General features: G+C 37.8%; 1 protein-coding gene across 1 annotated transcript in view; it reads left to right on the top strand.

Moving 5' to 3' along the window:
- The first annotated feature begins 5,947 nt into the window (after positions 1-5,947).
- Positions 5,948-22,977, top strand: part of EYA4 (EYA transcriptional coactivator and phosphatase 4) — a 57,871-nt gene continuing 40,841 nt past the window's right edge. Inside the window, exons 1-6 of the mRNA XM_047102556.1 lie at positions 5,948-6,017; positions 10,503-10,569; positions 11,834-11,976; positions 12,140-12,262; positions 15,045-15,124; positions 19,274-19,457. Of these exons, the coding sequence (XP_046958512.1) occupies positions 11,874-11,976; positions 12,140-12,262; positions 15,045-15,124; positions 19,274-19,457 (490 nt within the window). The 5' untranslated portion in view covers positions 5,948-6,017; positions 10,503-10,569; positions 11,834-11,873. The remainder of the gene's footprint in view (positions 6,018-10,502; positions 10,570-11,833; positions 11,977-12,139; positions 12,263-15,044; positions 15,125-19,273; positions 19,458-22,977) is intronic.

Raw genomic sequence — 22,977 nt, 5'->3', positions numbered from 1 at the left:
GTTTGCCCACTCCTGATACAGGGCTATACGTATTCTCTATATACTTCGTTATATGCATATTTAGGCATGTAAATGCATGCCAGTCATATGAAAAGGTACTTCCAGGTATAGGTAAGATTTTAATTTGTTTAGTGTTTCAAGATTCGTAATTAGCTATACTTTACAAAAACACTTATGTCTGTTGGGATTGCTTAGGGTAGGATCAAAAAGTGGATTTTCACTTTCTCAATTAAAACGTATCAAGTTCCTGTTATATGCCAGGTTCTGTGCTAGGAAATGGGAACCCAGTGACCTATAGAATATGATATTGTCCAGCAAGGGACCAAAAGTCTAGCAGAAGGAAACAGACAAGAAAACAATGAGTGCATAATGTGTTCAAGGTGGGTACATAGCACAGGGAGGGAATATTTGATTATACATGGAGATTAAGAAGCTACTTTAAAGAGAAGGTTTGGGGGAACCAAAATTGGACATTCTGATCAGGTTTATAGCATTTTCTGTATTTGAAAATCTACATGTCGTAGGAAAGAATCTTCCAGAATTTTAAATATCTAGATGATTGACTCATGCAAGGGATTTGTTTCTGGATGTTCTGTGTTCGTGCAGTAGAGCCATCGTGGCTCTACTCTTTTTAGATTTTCTTTTTTGGAATGAAAGCCATACGTTGCTTTGTCAAATTGTTTGACAAAATTAAACACTTTCTGGATATTTAGGAATGAAAGGCACTTGGAGCTCATAGATTTTAAGGTGAATATATTGATACAGACGAACATAAATCATAGGCTGTACTAATTATTAAAACCGGTAGGCGATACTGTGTGCTCCCCTGTAGTGTTATAAATTGTACCTTCCTGATCTCACTTTGCCTGAAATCCTTTTTAGAACCTGTGCTGTCAGAAGGAGCTGTGGGTGATTTTGTGGTTCAGAAAGGAGGATATTTTGAGCTAACGTATAGATGTCTTTTAAGCATACACCAGTTTAAAGGCCTATTTTGGAAGTGAATGTAAAATGTAAATTACTTGCGTTACTTTCTCTTTCAAGAATGAAGTCTGCTATTGCAACTAATGAACACCAACTTCGAATTTTTACAATAAAGCAGACTTTCTCCACAAATAATTAATGTACATTCATGTTGTACTTGAGTTCCAAAGATAATCTGAACAGGCAAGGTTAAATGTGCTTCAAAAATATGCATAGGAGGGTCTGGATGAAGGTTGAGGCATGAAGGGAGGAAATCAGTGTAGCCATAGCTGAAAGCTGACAAGAATCCCATACAATCTTGATTTAATCCATAGATACCAGTTATCTTTGAAGGTAAAAAATAAAAGCCAATTATACCAATATATTAAAATCAATATATTAAAATTATTTTGACTTTTTTCTTTTTTTTCCCCAGTGTTTCCAATGCTCTCTGAAAAACATCCAAATTGTAAATGCATAAGTAGTAGCAGGGTGCTGACAATACAAATACTTCTTGAATAATAAGTTCTGTACAAAGGGCTATCTATAGTTTCTCATTGCGTTGTAAGAAAAACCCTGAACTACTGGATTAATCCTGGATCCTAAATTACTTATTTTGAGCATATAGAAGGGCAAAAACCACAGTACTCTTAAGGGCAGTAAAATATGATCATTATTTTTGATATCAAAACATTTGTAAATTTCATTTTGTTGAAAAATATGTCTATCTCTTATAAAAGATTGTCCCAGGGACGCCTGGGTGGCTCAGTAGGTTAAGTGTCCGACTTCAGCTCAGGTCATGATCTCACTGGTGGTGGGTTCAAGCCCCGCATTGGGCGTTGAGCTGACAGCTCAGAGCCTGGAGCCTGCTTCGGATTCTGTGTCTCCCCGGCTCTCTCTCTGCCCCTCCCCCACTTGCACTCTGTCTCTGTCTCTTGAAAATAAATAAATGTTAAAAAAAATTTTTTTAAGTGTCCCTTCCACTTTATAGCATGTAATAATTGTGTACATTGTCCTGATAAGTTCAAAGCCCTGTTGAACCTCTGTGTTAATTTGAGAAAAATGAAATACAGTCAGAAAAAAATACATTTGAACATGACACTGAATATACACTGATAATCATTTGGAATGAGGATTTTGTGTGTTTTAGAAAACAGTAAGATATTTCATTGATGGCTATCTTTCTAGTAATGCCTTACACATATGTAACTAAAAACATTTTGCCTGCCACTACAAAAGTATATAGTATATCAATTTCAAGTGCAGAAACAAAAGCAAGACAAAAAATGGAATACATTTCAAATATATTTGGACCTTTATTGAAAATGACCTGCAGTGTTCAAACTTTATAGTTAAAGTAGTGTTTTCTTTAGACGAGTTACCTGTTTTATTATAAATATTAAGATACTCATTCATATCCTAACATCTTTCTAACCAACGAATCATATACGGAATATCCATTTCACTTCTCTTAAGTTTCCTGCCCCTGAAAAAGCAAATTATTGATCATTATTTGATGTTTTTTTTTAAAAAAACAAACCAAAATAACTGCATTTTACTTGAAGCTCAAGAGATGTTTGTTGATACCCACTTAACTTGAGAATACTTTATTTTCTGTGGTAGCGTAATTAAAGTTCCCTCTTTTCCCCTTTGTTCTTATCTGCATATGAAGAATAGATGAGCATTAACGTGCAGTTTTTCCCAAATGTTAACACCCATTTGTTGAGTGATTGCTTTAAAACCCATGCATGTTAGTATACTGAACATACCTTGACATTTACGCTTTACTTCATGTACTTTCTACGGATGCCTTTTCTCAGTAAAATGAAACTTCTCTGTCTTTGACTAAATGCAGACCTTTAAAATTTTAATGAGAGATGTTTCCACTATAATGAATGCAACCACAAACTCTTTGTCTCCCTTTTCTTCCTTTTCCTTTGACCATCTGAAACTTTCAAATTGAGGACATTATAATCACTATCAATAAAAAGTTGGGATCCACAGTAACATAACTAATCCCTGTGTCTGGCTCCTGGACTACTTTCGTAGACCCAGCTCACATTCTGCTCCTTTCTCCTCTATTCACAAATATGTAATACTCTCTATTTTACAAGTATTATTTATAGATTTAGGAAATTAGCCAGTACTAGAATTTGGAAGTTTCGAGAGACTGTCTTCTTGTATGAGTTTTGAGGAAGGCTTCAGACTCTGCTTTTTTTGTCAGAAGTCACAAGTGGACATTGCATCGCAGAGAGAGCTTTACATCCATCTAGGTCACACTCTGGGTCATCATACAGATGAAAGGGATTCTCGATTAGTTAGTGCTTCCTGTCCGGCAGTAGGGTTTAGAATCTGGATTCCGAAACCATCGAACTCCAGCTCTTACTAGCTGTGTGACTATAGGAAAATTATTTAGCTACTGTGTACTTCAGTATCATTATCTGGAAGAAGTAAGATGGTCATATTATCTACCTCATATGATTGTCCTGAGAAAGAAATGAGTTCATATCTGTAAGGCACAGCAACAGCACCCGGCACGGTTAAGTATCTTTGAAGTGTGTGCTGTTTTTATCTGCTTTCAAACTGGCTGCTCATTGTCTTTTATAAGATTTTGTGAGAAAGAAACGGAAACCATACTTTAGTAGCCTATTCCCGTATTTTGCAGTTTTCATTTTTCATTTTTTTTTTTTTTAATTTTTAGAGTTTATTTACTTATTGGGAGAGGGAGAGGGAGGGAGCACGCACAAGCAGGGAAGGGGCGGGGAGAAGGAGAGACAGAATCCTAAGCAGGCTCCACACCATCAGTGCTGAGCCCTGTGCGGGGCTCAGACTCACAAACTGTGAGATCATGACCTGAGCCAAGATCAAGAGTCAGATGCTTCACCGACTGAGCCACTGAGGTGTGCCTTGAAGTTTTCATTTTTAGCATAGTGTTCTAGTGTTCTTTCTTTTTTTTTTTTTAATGTTTATTTTTGAGAGAGAGAGAAAATGTGAGTGGGGGAGGGACAGAGAGAGAAGGAGACAGAGTATCTGTATGAAGCTGGCTCTGTGCTGACAGCCGACAGCCCGACGTGGGGCTCAATCTCACAAACCGCGAGATCTTGACCTGAGCCGAAGTCAGACGCTTCACCGAATAAGCCACACAGGCGCCCCAACGTAGTTTTCTTAAGTATGCTGTCTAGGGGATAACCCCGTTCTTATCACTCTCCAAGCCTTTGTAAAGAGTCCCTGCTGGGAACAATTATGCCATTTTCATGCCTAAAGGAAGGCAGCTGGTTATGGTGGAGAGATTGTGGATGTAGAGCTAAAAAGACCTGAGTTCAGATCTTAGCTCCCTCCTCTCCTGCAGTAGAACATACGCAAGCTCTCGAGCCCGCCCTTCAGCAGCTTCCTGTGGTGGAAAATGGATAAAGTGGTTCACATTGGTGGGAGTTGTTTTAACGATTAGCTACGTGTAAATGGTCTAGCACATAGCAAGCTATTGATACATGATTTTGTAGTAGTAAATAATTTTGTTGTGTTAAATATAATTAGTAGTCAAGTGCAACGTACATGGACTGCTCCACACTACTGTAAAGTATTAACCACCAGTTCATTATTTATCATCCTACAAGTAACTAGACACTAATTCTTAGATTATCGTTGCTATTGAAAAATAGGTCAACCTTACACTTCCTTTTTGCTGGGATAAGTAATCCAGATTTCTTTACTTCTTCATTCCAACCTTTGCAGTTCTCCTCTGAATCTTTCATCAGATCTTCATGATATTATTAAATCATGGATGCTAAATTAACCTCAGGGCTCACTGAGGGAGGGTCCGGTCCATTCTGTCCATGTGAAAAGAGAGCATAATCGTTACTGCATGTTTCTCCATCAGTTAATTGCTTTTCTAACAGAGTAACTTTGCTGACTCGCTTGGTTGATGGGGACGCTCTGACCCCACTATTCTTTTGGTCACGTTTGCTCTTGGTTGGCGAGTCTTCAGTTTTCTTCTTTATAGTTTTCTGCTTGCTTCTAACTTCTTTCACTTTATCATCCCATTTATGACCAGGAAACCTAAGAGGTGTTAAGTAGAAAATCATTTAGTTTATCCCCTTGCTGCTGTGATCTATGTAGCAGAGCGTTGCCCACGAAGGGAAAATATGGTGTGACAAAAACAGGTGGAGGCTTTTTCACAGCTCCCCTCCCCCACTCACTGCATCTAGTAGTGACAATTATAAATGCCAGCCTACATCATTCCCAAGTGAAGATTTTGGCCAAAGACGCCACTTCAAAGTAGAAATAACACATTAAAGGGTTTTCAGAAGATGTACTTGCTGCTGTAGAAATTACCTCTGTCTCTCTGCTTAGCTCTATAATGCAATAAAAATTGTTATACCATTAAAATAAAAAGCCCAACATCTTAGGACTCTTTAGTATTTTTTAGAGCAGAAATTTATTGAGTGCCTCATTTTCCACCCGTCACCGGAACAGGTCCATGGTTTCTGTATTTGCATTCGCCTCCATTGTCCTCTCAGGCAGTCAGTCTTTTTTTTTTTTTTTTCTTCTTTATAATATCTCCTCGGGAAGAATAAAATATAAGCTAGTAAATCTCTTTGTTATGATTTGGATGAAATGTGCTGAAGACTGACTGTGATTCCCTTTTTCTGTCTTGTGACTGTAATCCCAGCGTGTGCCTAGGTGAGTTACACATGCAAATAAGTGTACTGCCGGTTCCCTGTTCAAGGTTGACTGCCTTGAAAAACCGGATCTGAGAGAACTAGCTTAGGCAGAGGACTCTCATACTGAATCCTCTATAAATGCATGCCCACTTTCTAGAAGCTAAATTAACAAAACTCTCCTCATCGACTTCTCAAGTTTTCTCTTGCATGCCCATGGTAGCGTGAAAAACCACTAGTGGAACAGTCAGCGTCTTTGATAAAAATTTAGAATTCAAACTCACATGTACTTATTCTTCTACATAGTGTCTCTCCTTGCAGTCAAAACAGAGCCTTTGAACAGCAGTGAAGCGGCCACCACCTCTGGAGATGGAGCCCTTGACACTTTTACTGGGTCAGGTAAAGCCTTAAGCTCATGTGTTGCTACGTACACATCGGGGTACATACACATGGTCTTCCTAGCGAACACGCGGCATAAATACCAGAGCGGAGTTTTGAGAATGCGGACTGTTCCAAACTTAGCAAGAGGCTTACTTTCTTGAGAACTTACTGTCGCAACCCTGTATATTTTTAAAAAATTCTGTCTGGAATCGTGTTGCTGGATTTTCAGTGGCCAGCAAGACAACCCTCTGCCGTTCTTGTTAGAAATAGGCAGAGCTGGCTCCCTTTGTAATTATTTTATACAGTGTTTAATTTGATAATTAGGTTGTAATAGTTGCCTTTGTTCCCTTAACTTGTCCATTTAAATGGCATTAAAAACCCCCTTCTCTCCCAACATTCGAGATGTAAAACTATCCATTTGATTCCTTCTAAATAACCTTGTTTCCTCTCCGGGTTTAAAAAAATCCTCCTGTGTAAGCAGCTGAGTGACAAGTATTAAAGGTTAATGGGCTGCAGGAAGACACATGCTGGTTGCATTAGAATCCAGCCTGAGAGCAGTACTTTGACTCAGTGCTTCAAAGAGAACAATAGCGTGTCTTTAAACGTCAATCCCTTTAAATATAAATACCTGATAACTCCCAGGTGGGCCCAAAGGACGCGCATTAAGTTGACTTCATTAAAGATTTTAAGTTCCGCTATTTTGTTTAATTTATGATCCGGTGAAAGGATTTTTTTTTTTTTTAACCTGAGGAGGAACTTGAATAGCACAAAGATGAACAGTAAACCTAGAAGAGTATCTGTGGTAATTACATCTTGATTCTGTTACTCGACTGTAAGATGTCTTATGTTTTATCCGTATTCTCACGTACAAAGGTTTTATGTGAAAATAGTTGAGGTATATCCTTGAGTATAATATCATTGTAGCATGCATTTGATTTTTATAGATACAGATGATCCCAGTTCATTTGTTCACACACTGATCGGGGGCAGTTACCATGTATTCATATAAATATTAGTACCCCAGACACAGAGAGGTAATAATTCATACAGTCTGCATAGAAACTCACATGTGCTAATCTGTATCCCTTCTAGCAATTCACTTGCCTCCCAGGAGATAGATAGGTACCAGCTTACTCTAGCATTCTTTATTGTTCACCTACCATATCCCTTGTAAACTTTTTGCAGAGTGAAGGCTTCTGAACACATTTTTAGGGAAAGGAACGGAATCACTAATTGCTGACATCCTTAAATAGTATACCACGAGCTAATTGAAAGCTAAGTGACAAAATCGTACAATGGTAGCTCCAGAAAGAATTATGGAGGTCTCTGATCTGTTTTATGGGCGAGAATACAGAGACACAGATAAGTTAAAGGTGGTTAAGGCCAGATGGTCCAGGCCTCCCAGCTGGTCACTGGTATAAATGAGTACAGAACAGTGTTCTGATCAGTCTGGCCATGACTTCTGGAAGACCTCATTGGAAAATACAAAACTGGAAAACAAAAGTGCTGTAAACAGTCATCCTGTCTAAAATTCAGTCACATTATCTTTACAAATAGTTTGCCAGTTTTCATTTAAGAATTATCCAGGGCTGTGCTGTCCAGTCGTCACTGGCCATATGTGGCTATTTAAGTGTAAATTATTGAAAATTTGGCTTTAAAAGTAAAAATTGTGTCTCTCGTCACACCAGGCACATTACAAGCGTTTAATAGCTGCATGTGACCTTTTAGTGGCCACCACGTTGAACAGCTCAGATATAGAATATTTCCAGCACCACGGGCGAGGTTCTTTTGGACAATGTTCCAGGTCAGGGATTCTCAACAGCAGTACTATTAAAAATTAGGCTAACTTTTTTTTTTTTTAGTGGAAGATCTGTCATCTGCATTGTTAGATGTTCAGCAACACCCCTATCATCTATCCCAGAATGGCAGTATGACAACCAAAAATGTCTCCAGACATTTTAAATGTCCCCCGGCAGGCAAAATTCCTGCCTACCCCCCTACCTCACTTCCCATCTGCCACTCCATTGAGAGTCACTGATCTAAGGTGTCACAGTAATTAGAGTAACACCTTAAAATTGTTTGCATCACCCTCTGAGAATCTGGTAATATTGTATAGAAATTTGTTGTAATTAATTCTCAGGACATTTTGAAAACAAGCAGGTTCCTTACTTTTATGTGCAGCGATGATGAAGTATAATGAGCCGAGTGCTTTGGGTAATGTCTCTTAATTAATTAAATGACAATGGGGAATAAAAGGAAAGTCTCCCAAATCTGTACACGGTATCTCCAGAAACCCTACTGGAGACGAGACTGCCCTGTGGAGAAACGGACTTTACTTTGGTCAGCATAATCTCACCCCACTTTAGCCACATTTTGTTGTTTCTTGTTATCTGCAGATCCATGAGTTAGAATACATATGTCAATTTTAGTTAAGAAGCACCAGCTCTCCAAGTTTTATGAGAATGTGTCAGTTTTCTGAGCCAACGGTTTTGCATTCTGTTTAAAAAGTGAATATAAAGACATTACCATGACATTTCAAAGGTTGAGTCTTGACACTGGCATGGGTACATTATTTTCATGATTGTCTAGATTCATTCATTCGAGGGAGGAAGCATCCTGTATATTCAGATTCATTCAGATATATGGGAGGTTTTGTTTTTTCCTGAAATAATTTTGCTCTTCAGCTCATTTTATAAAAGCTGCTCTGGTGAATGGTTCTTTTCATTATTTGATGTCCCTTCGGAAAAGCCTTGTGATTTACAATCTTGAGAAGAACTGATTACTGTAAAGTCTTGGGTGTGCCAAAGCACCGTGTTATAAATAAGACACAAAAACACATGGAGTTATGCCTCATTTAACTCTATTTTTGCCAAACAGAGCGTTCACTATTGTGAGCTAACTAATCACACTGGATTTCCTGTGGAATAACACTATTGCTATTGTGTAATATACATTTAGTGCCTGTGGTGTGGTAAAACAACAACAACGACACAACAACAACAACAACAACAACAACAACAAACTTGTTCTCATGAAATTGATTTCAAAGGTTTAAACATGAAGAGACATTAACATTAACACATCAACACATTAACATCCTACACAAGGCAGCCTAATGCTAATGTCTTTATGAAAGTAGTTCGTTGGTCCGTTTATTTTCAAATACGTATGGCTAGTTCACTTAAAGTTTGCTTGGTAGAACACAACACACCTCTAGTCATATTCAATGATTTTCCAAAATGATTCATAGTATCTTTGAAAACATACTTCCTGCACGATTGCTATGAAAACTATAATATACTTTCCATACTCAGAGCTTACAGGCCAAATAGCATTTTAAATATATTCAATCCTACGTGTTTATGAAATGACAGATCACAAGGGTACTTAATAGCATTTGGATATGGAAATAGATCATGTTTCATAAAATAGTTAGCAACCTAAACCTATTTGTCACTTTTACAATTCGAAGAGTTTAGCTCCAGTATTATTATGAACAACTTAGAAGGGACATAGTACTTTGAAGTATAACCATGATTGATTAGACTAAACTAATTCCAGCGCTGCCTTGTGTACTACTTTAATCTTTTTGAAAAGTGAATGAACAGCAGATGGCCTAATAAAGACACTCTGTGTGCTTGCCCAGTATGGATTGGCTCTGAGGGACCTGCCTGAACACTTTGGAGTCCATGTATTTGCAATACATCTGTCTTAGTCAAGGCAGATGGTTAAAGGAAAGAGAAACTTCCAAACTTCTGAATGTATTCCAGTTTGGGACGAAACGTTAATAGGACCCAACATTCACCTTGACGTTCTTCCCAAAAGCGTACTCTCTGTGATAGTTCAGAATATATTTGTAAATATGATGGCTGCCGTACCTTGCAAACGTGTTCCTTAAGAAGTGGTGCGTTATCACTCACGCTTTCTATCCATATTCCAACTACTACTTGAAAATCTCGGACTCGGCATTTCTCACTACTCCTGCGATTGGTACAAGGAGAGGAAATAGAAAATGGTAGTGTTTTGCAATTTCGAAATGCAGCTTGGGACTTCACGTTTTTCTTAAAATTTTAGTAGAACAAATGTGGAGGAAGAGCAGTGTGTTGCTGTCATATATTTGGAATTTAAAACATAAAGTTTGTAAACGTTAAAAATGGACTTTCACATCGTGAGAGCTTGAGTACCTGTAATCAAAGATAATTATTCATACGTATTAATACAAAAGAGGATGCTACTGATGTGAGAGAGCAGAAGAGTGACAGAGAGAAAGGGTTTGTGACAAGAATTAATTTCATTCTCTTACAACAAACTTGAAACCGTTCAATTAGAATAAGATGTTTAGGCATCTGTCTCTGTTTAGAAAATGAAATTTTTCCGTTTAGAAAGTGTGTGAATTTTAAGAAACATCGCTTTAGCACAGTAATGTCTTCAAATTGGTTTTTTCATCCTAGTGAAACGTATTTATGAAGCAACTTTTTTTGCACTGGTTTTTGTGTCTTACAGTAATAACTAGTAGTGGCTACAGCCCCAGATCAGCGCATCAATACTCCCCACAGCTATATCCTTCCAAGTAAGTGGTCAATAGATTCTTTCAGATTTGCTAGAAGAATTTTCCAGGGTTAACTTTATTCATCTATATTCACACAACATAACTTGAAATTGGGATCCATTTATGTCCATCTACATAAATGTGTTATAGATAGCTGAATAGATAGAAACTTGGATAGACTAGTTGGCTGGATTAGACCTATAGATAAATATCCGATACAAATCTAGAAATAGAGATCTACTCATGTTCTTCCGGACAATTTTCCTTAATTCTGGTTATTTATATACCATGAGGAAAGGCATCAAGCTCAAACTAGAAAACACTGATTTCTTAATGAACATGCAAAAAATGCTGAGTAGCTTCAGGAAACTCTAACAAGATTACATTTTATTCAGACATTAGCACTCCATAATTTGTTCGATCATTACATCGTTTTCACGGGATTTCAAGTTCTAAAAACCGTATTTTTGAATAACGTGCTCTATTGTTTTTATAACAAAAGTAGTCAGCTTATTGAAGACAACGGTAGACACTTCACGTTGAGCAATGTTAAATGTATATCTGAACTCCGTTATAATCAGCCAGATATGTTAAGAGATTGGATCCATGACTCCCACACATTTAAATGTTATTTTCTGTAGCAGCTACAGAAAATAACCTTAAACAGAGGCTGGTGTTTGGCTATCCATTTGGGAGCATTCTGTAAAATTGGCATGATAAAGGGAATGGCGTTCCATTTCTTTTCAGGAAGCAGCTGTCTCCCTTTTTCCTTTCTTTCCTTCTTCATTTTTTTTTTTTTTTTTAAAGATTTCCAGTTCTGGGTAGAGAGTTCTTGGTAGGGCTTTTGATGACTCTTGTATCCACTGCATAACATTAGTTCACTCCTACTGAGTAGAAGTATACTCAGGAGCATATTCACTGACTGGCCTGTACTCCACTTCCCTTGTGTGCACGTTCACTGGAGTACGATTTCAGATATAAATAAGAATTACAGACCCGGAAGACACTTCAGATATAATATCTGCTCCCAATTTCTCATTTCGTAGGTGAGGTGCAGGTCTTTACGGAGTTGAAACTATTTGTCCACAGTCATTAGACTGATTTGTCGCAGAGCCTGGGCTCCTGGCATTCAGACTCTTTCTTGTCCTTTCCTTGTTGTTACAATTGTATTGCGGATAAAGAAGGGCATTACCTCCTGGCTATTGTAAGGTTTCGCTGAATCTAAGCTGTCTGAATTAATGTGCAGTCTTTGTTGCCACAGTAATGCTATTTTTCTGATATTTAGGCCCTATCCACACATTCTTTCTACACCAGCAGCTCAAACAATGACTGCCTATGCAGGCCAGACTCAGTATTCGGGGATGCAGCAGCCAGCCGTCTACACAGCCTACTCACAGACAGGACAGCCCTACAGCCTGCCCACTTACGGTATTTCACATCTCCTCTCTTTTCCTTTGGTTATGAGCGGGCAGTCCTGCTGGCCAGTGGTTATATATTCTAATGTAAGCTACAACTCAGAAGTAGGGTCATCTGACTAATGAAATGCTTTGCACATGCATTTCCCAAACAGATCTGGGCGTGATGTTGCCAGGGATCAAGACAGAGAGTGGACTTTCACAGACTCAGTCCCCGTTACAGAGTGGGTGCCTCAGTTACAGTCCGGGGTTTTCTACCCCCCAGCCAGGCCAGACGCCTTATTCTTACCAGATGCCAGGTGAGTAGCCACACAGGAAACATGTTATTTGAGGATGAATTCCTTGACCGAGACTCCTTGACTTCAGACTAAGAAGATGCATCCAGGAAAATGGTGTTTTTTTTCTTTTTTTTGACATTTATTTATTTTTGAGACAGAGAGAGACAGAGCATGAACGGGGGAGGGTCAGAGAGAGAGAGAGAGAGACACAGAATCTGAAACAGGCTCCAGGCTCTGAGCAGTCAGCACAAAGCCTGACGCGCGGCTTGAACTCACAAACTGCGAGCTCATGACCTGAGCCGAAGTCGGACGCTTAACCGACTGAGCCACCCAGGCGCCCCCATGAAAATGGTTTTAATTGGCACTGCTGTTCACATCAGGAAAGACAAATACGAAGGAAAAAACGCAATGACAGTAATTGAATATACATCAAGCAGCGTGCCCCGTGCCAAATTTAAATACTTAATTTAACTTGCATAAAACTAGGCCCAAGCAGAGTAGCCTCCAACTCATGCCAGTCACGCATTTGGCATCTACTTAAGTGAAATTTACAGATTCATGACAGTACTCTTTACGTACATAATGCTGTTCGATTATCTTTAAAATTGGGTTAGCGCTTTCCTAAGTCCTATGTACCATTGAATGATTGCAGATTTTATTCCTTCCTACATACCTTTTGATGAACACTGTATTTCTTAATAGGAATATTTATATAATTTGCACCTCCCCCCGAAAATAATCCTCCGTAGACAAGTATTTAATTTTGCCTCTATGTTTGATCAGTACATAGTAGGTGCAGAAAGAATTTTAGTGGCATAGGAAGACATTAAAAGCTTGTTTCCATCATTTTGTCCATAGTGTTAGTGATACATTTGGGGCTACAAGAACATATTTTTATCAACTACTATTGAAATTTCAGTTCATCGGCTACAATGAAATTAATTACTTAGACCTTTCTAGCTAAAGTGGCAGATCTCTTTTTACCTAGAATGTAGGTAGAAATATAGTTACACACAGTCGAAAGCCACAGTGAGCCACTCAGCTTCAGTTAGCAGTATTAAAGTGACCATGAATACATTCTCATTTACCCCCTAAAATGCTTTCATATTAGGTATTCTGGGCCAGGTCAGTTTGTGGTAATTACATAATATTATAATTACGATGATAAAACAAATAATCAGGGGCGCCTTGATGGCTCAGTCATTTAAGGGTTCAACTCGATTTGGGCTCAGGTCGTGATCTTTTTTTTTTTTTTATTTTTTTTTTAATGTTTATTTATTTTTGAGACAGAGACAGAGCATGAACGGGGGAGGGGCAGAGAGAGAGGGAGACACAGAATCGGAAGCAGGCTCCAGGCTCTGAGCCATCAGCCCAGAGCCCGATGCAGGGCTCGAACTCACGGACCACGATATCGTGACCTGAGCTGAAGTCGGACGCTTAACCGACTGAGCCACCCAGGCGCCCCTCAGGTCATGATCTTAACGGTTCGTGACATTGAGCCCCGCACTGGGCTCTGTCAGTGCAGAGCCTGCTTGGGATTTATTCTCCCTCTCTCTCTCTCTCTCCCTCCCTCCCTCTCAAAATAAATAAATAGATATTAAAAAATAATTAAGAAAACAATCAGCTGTGTCAGTAGTCTTTAATTTTACTTCTTCACAGGTACATTCCATAGAACATGTATTTTTTTTAACGTTTATTTCTGAGAGGCAGACATGCAAGAGCAGGTCAGGGCAGAGAAAGAGGAAGGCAGAGGATCCGAAGGGGGTTTTGCTCCGATAGCACAGAGCCCTACGTGGGGCTCAAACTCAAAAACCGTGAGATCATGACCCAAGCTGAAGTCAGAGGCTTAACCGACTGAGTCACCCGGGCGCCCTTCTATAGAACATATTTTTTAAAAAATAATCTTTAAATTGATATTACACTTGCTTTTCCCTAATTTAAAAAAAAAATAATTAAGCTTCTGACCTTGTAGTAAACTTTTAATTTTTTTTTGAAAAAAATTTTTAATGTTTATTTATTTTTGAGACAGAGAGAGACAGAACATGAGCAGGGGAGGAACAGAGAGGGAGAGAGGGAGACACAGAATCCCAAGCAGGCTCCAGGCTCCGAGCTGTCAGCACAGAGCCCGATATGGGGCTTGAACTCATGAACCATGAGATCATGACCTGAGCCGAACTCGAATGCTGAGCCGACTGAGCCACCCAGGCACCCCTTGTAGTAAAATTTTAGGGGGCTTCCGAACCTTAGGTGATTGCAGCATGAGCAGCTCTCCCTTGAGTCTAAGCCCTAGTTCACATCTTTCTTGGTTCTAAGGAAAGGACATAGGAAGAAAGAAAAGACAGGTTGCTTTAAGCATTAATTCTCAGTGGGTTCTGTGTTTATTTCCTAAGCTAACCCTATCCAGATGTTTAACTCGAATGGTTTTTTGTGCGTATGCAGTTGGTATGACCATTTGAAAGTTCCAGTAGTTTCCTAGAACTACTCTGTGTAATATTTTATTCTTTGAGAACCTCTGCTCTTCTAGATATTTAACCTTTAAATGTCTTTAGCTGCTGTCCTTAAGACTGTTCCCACATGCTCCTGTTCAGTCCAGCAGACATCTGTACCAAAGACTTTAACTGTTGTCACAAGAGGGATAGAACTAAGCACATTTTTCCTTATAAATCTTTCAACTTCAAATTGCACATTTCGTTGCCTTAACAAAACTTAAAATAGATTTCTCTCATTGGATTCTGCAAAGTGAAAGGTTTTTATTATTTTGCAAAGAAATACTTTTTAAATGCAATTTGTTCTTTCTTTCTAGGTTCTAGTTTTGCCCCATCATCGACTATTTATGCAAATAACTCAGTTTCCAATTCAACGAACTTTAGTGGTTCACAACAGGTATCGTAGCTTTTCTGTATTTCGACTTTTTATATCTTTCAGATTTCCAAAGAATAGTTGTAGGTTGTCATATGAGTGCGTGTTCTCCTAGAAGAAGGTTTCTGTGTTTAAAGTAAAGATGGCATTTCAAGTAGTAAAAATTAGATATCTGGAATTCTTGGGATCTGTATTAATCTGGGTATTTTAGGTTTTCTGGTTGCTAAAAGTTTGCCCTTTAAACCTTTAAACAGTGATTTTTTTTTTAACCATTTGGCATAGAATTGCAAAATTTATTGCATATTTTCCTATTATCTTAAGCTGTACCAAACATAATTTTATTTTCTCAAGTTATTGTGAATATTAATGAAGAGGTTGAATTACAACCAGTAATTAAGTTGTGGCATTTTTAATCCAAAATCTTTGTTATTGAACAAAATGCCTCTTGGATTTTTTTTTTTTTTAGTTCTGATTCATTTTTTTTTTTAATTTTTTTTCAACGTTTATTTATTTTTGGGACAGAGAGAGACAGAGCATGAACGGGGGAGGGGCAGAGAGAGAGGGAAACACAGAATTGGAAACAGGCTCCAGGCTCTGAGCCATCAGCCCAGAGCCTGACATGGGGCTCGAACTCACGGACCGCGAGATCGTGACCTGGCTGAAGTCGGATGCTTAACCGACTGCGCCACCCAGGCGCCCCAATTCTGATTCATTTTAATAAACGTTTGATTCCTACTTTCCTGACAGCTGTCATTTTTTTGCTTTTGTCACTGTGCTTGCCTCTAGCAGTCCTTAGTCCCCCTCCTAACTATGTTTTTTTTTTTTTTTTTAGTATTTTGTGAGTTTTGAAATCTAGTTTGTTAGAATTATGTGTGGAAGAAGAATGAATGTTTCTGAGGAGTGACTGTAATGACACTTGAGAATCTTGTGTCTTTATTCCTTTGTTCTCAGTCATGCTCAGAGTAGTTGAGATACAAAGGTAGTTGATCTCCTTGGTAGGCAATACACTATTTTACTTTAACGTAATTGTTGGGCTTTTTATGTATTCTAAAATCTAATTTATTGCACAGGTGGGCTCTTTGGATTTACTGAAGGAATTATACTAATTGCCTTCTTTTAATTTTTATTAATGTAACAAAAGGCAAAACAGAAATCATGATTATTAAACAGTGTGGAAAAATAGTATTTTTGATAGAATTAAACTGTTTAATTTGGCATTAGTTAGGAAAATGTTTCTTAAAACATGAAACATCAAAGCCAGCATGCCTATTTTATGTTTAAAAATATTCAGAATCCAGGTAGCTCATTTTACTTATTTATTGATATAGCAAACATTTATTGAGCACTTACTATACTTTAGACTTTTAAAATTTTTTTTTAACATTTATATACTTTAGACTTTTGACTAGGCATTGAAGCTTCAAAAGTAATGTCCTTGTTCTCTGCTGTCTGGAGGGAAGCAATTCTAAAGAAACAGATATGAAAATAATATGAACAGAGAGGGTAGGATATAACGAATATACTAATAGAAATATATGCATGAAAGAAAGACTTCTGTGTTCTGCTTGGGAGGATTTAAAAAAGATCCATAAAGGAGAAGACAGATTCATGTTATAAAATAGATCCAGTACTGTCTGAAAAAATTTAAATCCAGTGGCTCCAATATAACATAACCTGTATTTTGGACCATGGTTGGAATACCAGTCTATTATTTTAGTTAATACTTACTGAGTAGTTATTAGGTATTAGGAACTGGTCTATTTGTTGGGGACATGTAAGAGGGGACAGGAGTGGATAGGACCTGATTCATGCCTCCTGGAGCTTCTTAATTACTGAGAGAAGCAAACAATAAACCAATAAACACATAATATAGAATTGAAAAGCGCGAGGAGACAGAACAGGGTCCTATTAAAAAATATTAATAGGAATCTAATATTGAGTAGGGAGGATTTTTGCGGAAGACGTACCTGTAGAAGCAACATTCAGGCCAGTGCTTCTAAGAATTTGGTGGAGGGCCAGGATGTTTGGGCATGGGAGGTGGTAGGTACCAAACTCCTGAGAGGTGAAATCCTTAGTGTGCTAGAGAATTCAAAGAAGGGTAGGGTTTAGTCTGTGCATGAGGGCAGATGGGGAAACTTACTTGTGAAGATAGGCAGGGCCCTCCCTGTATGTGTAGGGCTCTGTAGTTTACAGTAAGGGATTTCAATTTTATTCCAAGCCCAATGGGAAGCTATTAAAGGATTTTGAGCAGGAGAATAGCATCATAAAGTTTATGTTTTGAAAAGACTACTCTGGCTTCCAGCACTTTGGAGAAAGCCAAACCTAAAAATGAGACAAATTAGAAAAACAGTCCGTTGGTTCCAATAGGAAGTGACGGTCACTTGGACTAGGGTGACAGTAGAGGAAATGAAGAGATGGGAAGATCTTTGAAATACATTTGAGTATAAAAAGACGTTTTAGGCACAAGAAGCTAGTAGTCTGGACCTTTCCTGTAATTTCATCTGCCCGTATGGGCATTTCGCAGCCTTAGAGGGAGCTTCAGCCCGCAGATGTTGGCCTCAGCCTCTCTGGGTTCCATTTCCAGTTCTGAAACTTGCTAGCTGTCTGACTTTGAGCAGGTCACATAACCACTCTGTGCCTTCGTCCCCTTCAGTGTAAAATGGGGTAAAAATACCACATAGGTGGTTGTGAGGAATAAATGAGTAAATCGACTTAGAGTCTTAGAACAGTGCCTGACACAAAGTAAGTACTAGCTACACATTTTACTCTGAGAAATTATCTTGTCGAAGTATTGCTGAGAGGTTTTTTTCCCTTGGTTTACAGGTGGCAATGAGGGAACATCAGGTCCTGAAATGAACAGTCAAATAGATTTTTAGTGTTTTGCCATATTAGAGTTGGACCAGACAACATGGTTGATGGGGGATTTGGGGCACCAACCCCTGACACAGTCAAAACTCCACATATAACTTTGGACTCCTCCAAAACTTAACTAAAATTTAGCCCACTGTTGACAAGAAGTCTTGCTGATAACATAAACAGTCGATTAACACATACTTTATATGTTATATGTATTATATATTGTATTCTTACAATAAATAAGCTAGGAAAAAAGAACATGTTATTTAGAAAATCAGAAGGAAGAAAAAATACATTTGTAGTACTGTATTTTATTTATCGAAAAAAAAAATCCGTGTGTAAGTGGACACACACAATTGAAACTCTTGTTGTTCTAGGGTCAACTATACTTAATCCTTTTTGATAATACACATATTTGCTTATACACATATTTACTTTATATAAAGAATTTCTTCTTTGCGGGGTGAAACCACATCAAATGTGGACTTTGTTCCCTTAGGAACGTGTACCACGAAATCTTAATCCTGACCAAGGATTTGTCATCACTGATAACAATTTGGGCTAAAACATGCCAGATACATTAAACACCAATAGTGCAACAAATTTTTATGTGTTACCTTAATATGTAAAAAGGATTTTGAAGGATTATTTAGATCACTTTAAGGTTCTTAGGATTTTTAAATAAAAAGCAGGTCAGAGGAGTTGATCCAATTCTTTTTTCCCTGTAACAAACAAAGCGAACTAAATATTTGAAAACCTCACTTCAGACTTTTAAGTCAAGACCTTAGATGCCATAGCCTTTAAAGGGCTGGGTAAAAAAACTCTAGTATCCATTGGCTTTTATTTACTCTTTATTTCATGCATAATGATCAAGAGTAACCTAGAAGGGTAACAGAAATCACAGTAATGCAGACTGAGGTCCCTATGGAAGCTGAGAAGGGCAGTCATATTGTCTCCTTCCTGGTGATATTAAAAGATGTGTAAGAACTGCTGTGAATATGAATTCATTCCATTTCCTTCTCTCCTCTTCCAGTACATAAGACCTTATGATGTACATCCTTGGATAAGTACTTACAGATAAGTGAAGCAATATGCAACCTTTAGGAAGATGGAGAATTATGTGCGGGACCTGGTTCGCAAAACCAGCAGGGTCATTCACAACTATGTGCACTCGCTAGAATCCCCTCAAAACCGTGGACTCTGAAACAAACGGAGCTGAACGCTAATCTTTCAGTTGCCATAGTGATCGCTTTGCTTTCGAGCATGCCAGGAGTAATTTCTCTTTCGAGTGCACACATGTCTCAATTGTTATTTCAGGATTATCCATCCTACACAGCCTTTGGCCAAAACCAGTATGCACAGTATTACTCAGCATCAACGTATGGAGCATATATGACATCAAATAACACAGCTGATGGCACATCATCTTCGACCTCAACCTATCAGTTGCAGGAATCTCTTCCGGGACTGACTAGCCAACCAGGTACAGATCTTCATCCAGGTGAAATACTTTTATGTTTTGCTGTGTCTAATAATACGGAGAAAAAGAACATTTTTCAAAAGCAAGGCTGAAAGTTCTGATATAGTTATACTGATGTTTAATCTGTGCCAGTACAACTATATAAGATGAGGCTTTTCTTCTGGCATTTCAGAAAACGCTTCTTTTAGATGTGGATGGCTAAGAGATTTTAATTTCAAATGACTTCGTGTGTGTGTGTGTGTGTGTGTGTGTGTGTGTGTGTGTGTGTTATGGATATGGATACAAAAAGGCCAGTGAACCTTTTGCCTGATATTCTTTCTTTTGAAAGATCTTGACAACTTGGAAAAGCTGTAATATTATCTTCTTGGGGTATAACTGATCATATTTCCCTTAAGCTTGAGAGACTGTGTCACTCCTTCATCTCGGTGAGTCATCAGTAGCTCTAGCCAGTGAACATTTCCTACATTCCTAGGATTTGTAGGATATTAGTAGGTAGTTTAATATCTTTGTCTGATTAGCACTTACTTAAAATCCACTGTATTCTCCGTTGTCTGAAGCTGATCTGCAGTGCTACCGGACTTGAATTTGCTGATGCAGCTCAAGTATTTAAGGTTAAAAGCAAATTTAATAAAGATTCATTGTAATCCTATCCAGAATTCCAGCATGACTTTTTGGAGAAATCATCAAGAGGATTCTAAAATTACAAGGAAAGGCAAAGGAACTAGAGTAGCTGAAATCATTTTGAAAAATAGGAACAAAGTTTGGGGATTGACAGTCCCTGATTTCAAGACTCATTTAGAAAGTACAGTTATCAGAAATGTGTGGTAGTGACAAAAGGATAGATACACAGAACAATGGAATAGAATAGAGATTGTGGAAATGGACCCATATACATACACTAGAAAATGGATCTTTGACGAAAGTGCAAAAGGCATTTGGAAAATAAAGGATTTTGTTTATTTTTCAAAAACTGGTGCTGGAACAATTGGACATCCATATGCAAAAACAGCAACAACAATAACAGCAAGGACAAAAAGCAAACCCCAAAACAGAATCATGACTCGTAACTCATGCCACATACATACAATACATATAAAAATTAAAACTGTAGGGGCGCCTGGGTGGTGCAGGGGTTTAAGCGTCTGACTCTTGATTTGGGCTCAAGTCATGATCTCTTGGTTCATGAGATGGAGCCCTGCTGACGGTGTGGAGCCTGCTTGGGATTCTTTCTTTCCCTCTGTCTCTCTCCCCTGCTCACACACTGTCTTTCAAGATAAACAAACATTTAAAAAAAAAAAAAACACCTAAAACTATAAACCTTCTATAAGGTAACATGGAGGAAATTTTTGTGGCTTTGAGTTACATAAAGATTTTATAGGTACATTAAAAACACAATCTCTAAAAGAAAAGAAACTAGCCTTCATAAAATCAAGAACTTCTGCTCTTTGAAAGACACTGTCCAAGAATAAAAAGACAAGCCACAGATTTGGAGAAAGTACTTGGAAAACACACCTGCTAAAGGACTTATATCCAGAATATATAAAGAACTATCAAGATTCAATAAGGAAAATGAAGTTAAGAACTTTTATAAACATCATTAGTATGTCCAAGCTTTTTTTTTTTTTTTTTTTTTTTTCCTGACTTCAGTTATTTGCAGGATTCAGGCTCATCTCTGTTTATTTTTCATCCAGTGTTGGAAGGGAAAGAAAATAGGGAGACATGGGCACAACACTATAAATTCTTTCTAACTGGACCAGTGATTCCAAGAAGACTTAAGGCCATTTAACAATTATTTATTGAGTGCCTATTAGGAACCAATTACTGTTGATGTTTCAATTACTGTTAAAGGAATGAGCTCTCTGCATTCCTTTAACTTCCGTTTGATAAACAAGACAAATATCAAGCAGATAATTAATATTGTATGAGTGTCAGAAAAGGGAATATTAACAAGAAAACTAATTTGAACAAGAAGTTCAAATAAAGCTGACACTTTAAGGAACAGCCAACATATGCTTATATCGTGAATTGATGAAATGGTGACATCCTTTCTTTTTTGTTCTCTGTTCAAAATAGTGTCTCTGATCTAACTGTGGATCTGAGGGAATATGGTCTAGTATGTATACTAAACTTTGTCTTTGGTGCCTCTATATTTCAGTTTCTTTTTTCTTATCTTCGCTTTAGATCCTTTCTCCTGTGACCACACAGCCCCTTTGAATTTCTGGTCGTTGTCCCCTCAAGGCTCCCGTTGAGGCTTTTCATCTAGCCTCAGCCTCTCTGAGTAGTTATATCCTGTGCAGGGCCAGGACTAAGGTAAAGCCAGGAAAACCGGAGGTACAAAATTGAAGGAAACATTCATTCTCAAAGCCCTTAAATTTTATGCCTCCGTGCCTGACTCACTTGAACGTCATTTCAGCCTAAATCCCATGATCTAAATCTGTCCTTATCTTCTTTGAGTCAGTACTTGCATTTCATCAAGAATATGACCTTAATTTAAAGAATGAGTGATTTCAGAATACTTGCTTCACAGACAGTGAAGATACTTTAGATAAGGAGGTATCTTATCACAGTGGGAAAGGTTTTTCTCAATAGTAAGTGTGGGGGGAGAACAGGGTAGGATGACTGTGTTCAAAAAGAAAATCACAGAAGTAATTGATGATCAAGATACTGGAGACTGAATGATAGACAGGACCGGGCAGACTGTGTTACTACAATAGAACCACCATGAGTGAAAACCATGGTGTTTTTAAATACATATACACTGGATAACACTTTGAGTAAAAGGTTGATTTAGCTCTAATTTCAGTATTATCACAAGCGTTTTCTCTGTAGGATAGACACAGATGGATACTTTCCATTAACTAAAAAGTAATAAATATTCAGAATAGCTATTTTATTTATATTTAAATACTAAATGCAAGCATGTAGATGTTCTCAATGTGTGACTTTGGTATGACACATCTACATGTAACTTTCTCATATTCACTATCAGGGTGCAATTTCTTCAGGTTTCCATTGATTGCTAATGCCAACAAATATAGTTCGACATAATTTTCAGATCTTATCAGACTTGCTGTTATATTTAAAGAAGAAATAATTTTTACTTTAATTATATTCTTCTTTTAACCAAAATTAAAATAATATACATGTCTGGATTTTTAGAGGAGTCTGTGATCCCAGACCTTCAGACAAAGTAGTTTTAAGTTTGATTTTTGCCTTTTCAGATCTGGCATGCATCCAAAAAGCAAACAAGTTGATAACTGTGGGATTCATTATTGATGAAATTTGAGGTACTTAGTTCGAGGGTATGAAAAGTATTTCCCGTTAACCAGTGCTGCATTTTGGAGTTAAAACAGAGCCCTAACAATTACATCCACATTTTTTCATAAATCATGTACTGTTGACTTCTCTAATTTTTAAAATAGAAACATGCTTGATGTTCTATAAAAGACGGCTGATTGTTGTGGTTTAGGGATAAACTTAAATGGAATTAGGTTGGATCTAAATATCTAAAACTTGGAAGGTGCATTTATTCATTTCTGTA

Source organism: Lynx rufus, unplaced genomic scaffold (assembly GCF_022079265.1).
Source record: "Lynx rufus isolate CCGP_SWC_20201006 ecotype Redwood Valley unplaced genomic scaffold, mLynRuf1.p SCAF_6, whole genome shotgun sequence".
Taxonomy (NCBI): Eukaryota; Metazoa; Chordata; class Mammalia; order Carnivora; family Felidae; genus Lynx; species Lynx rufus.
This window is presented reverse-complemented; position numbering and strand designations above follow the sequence as displayed.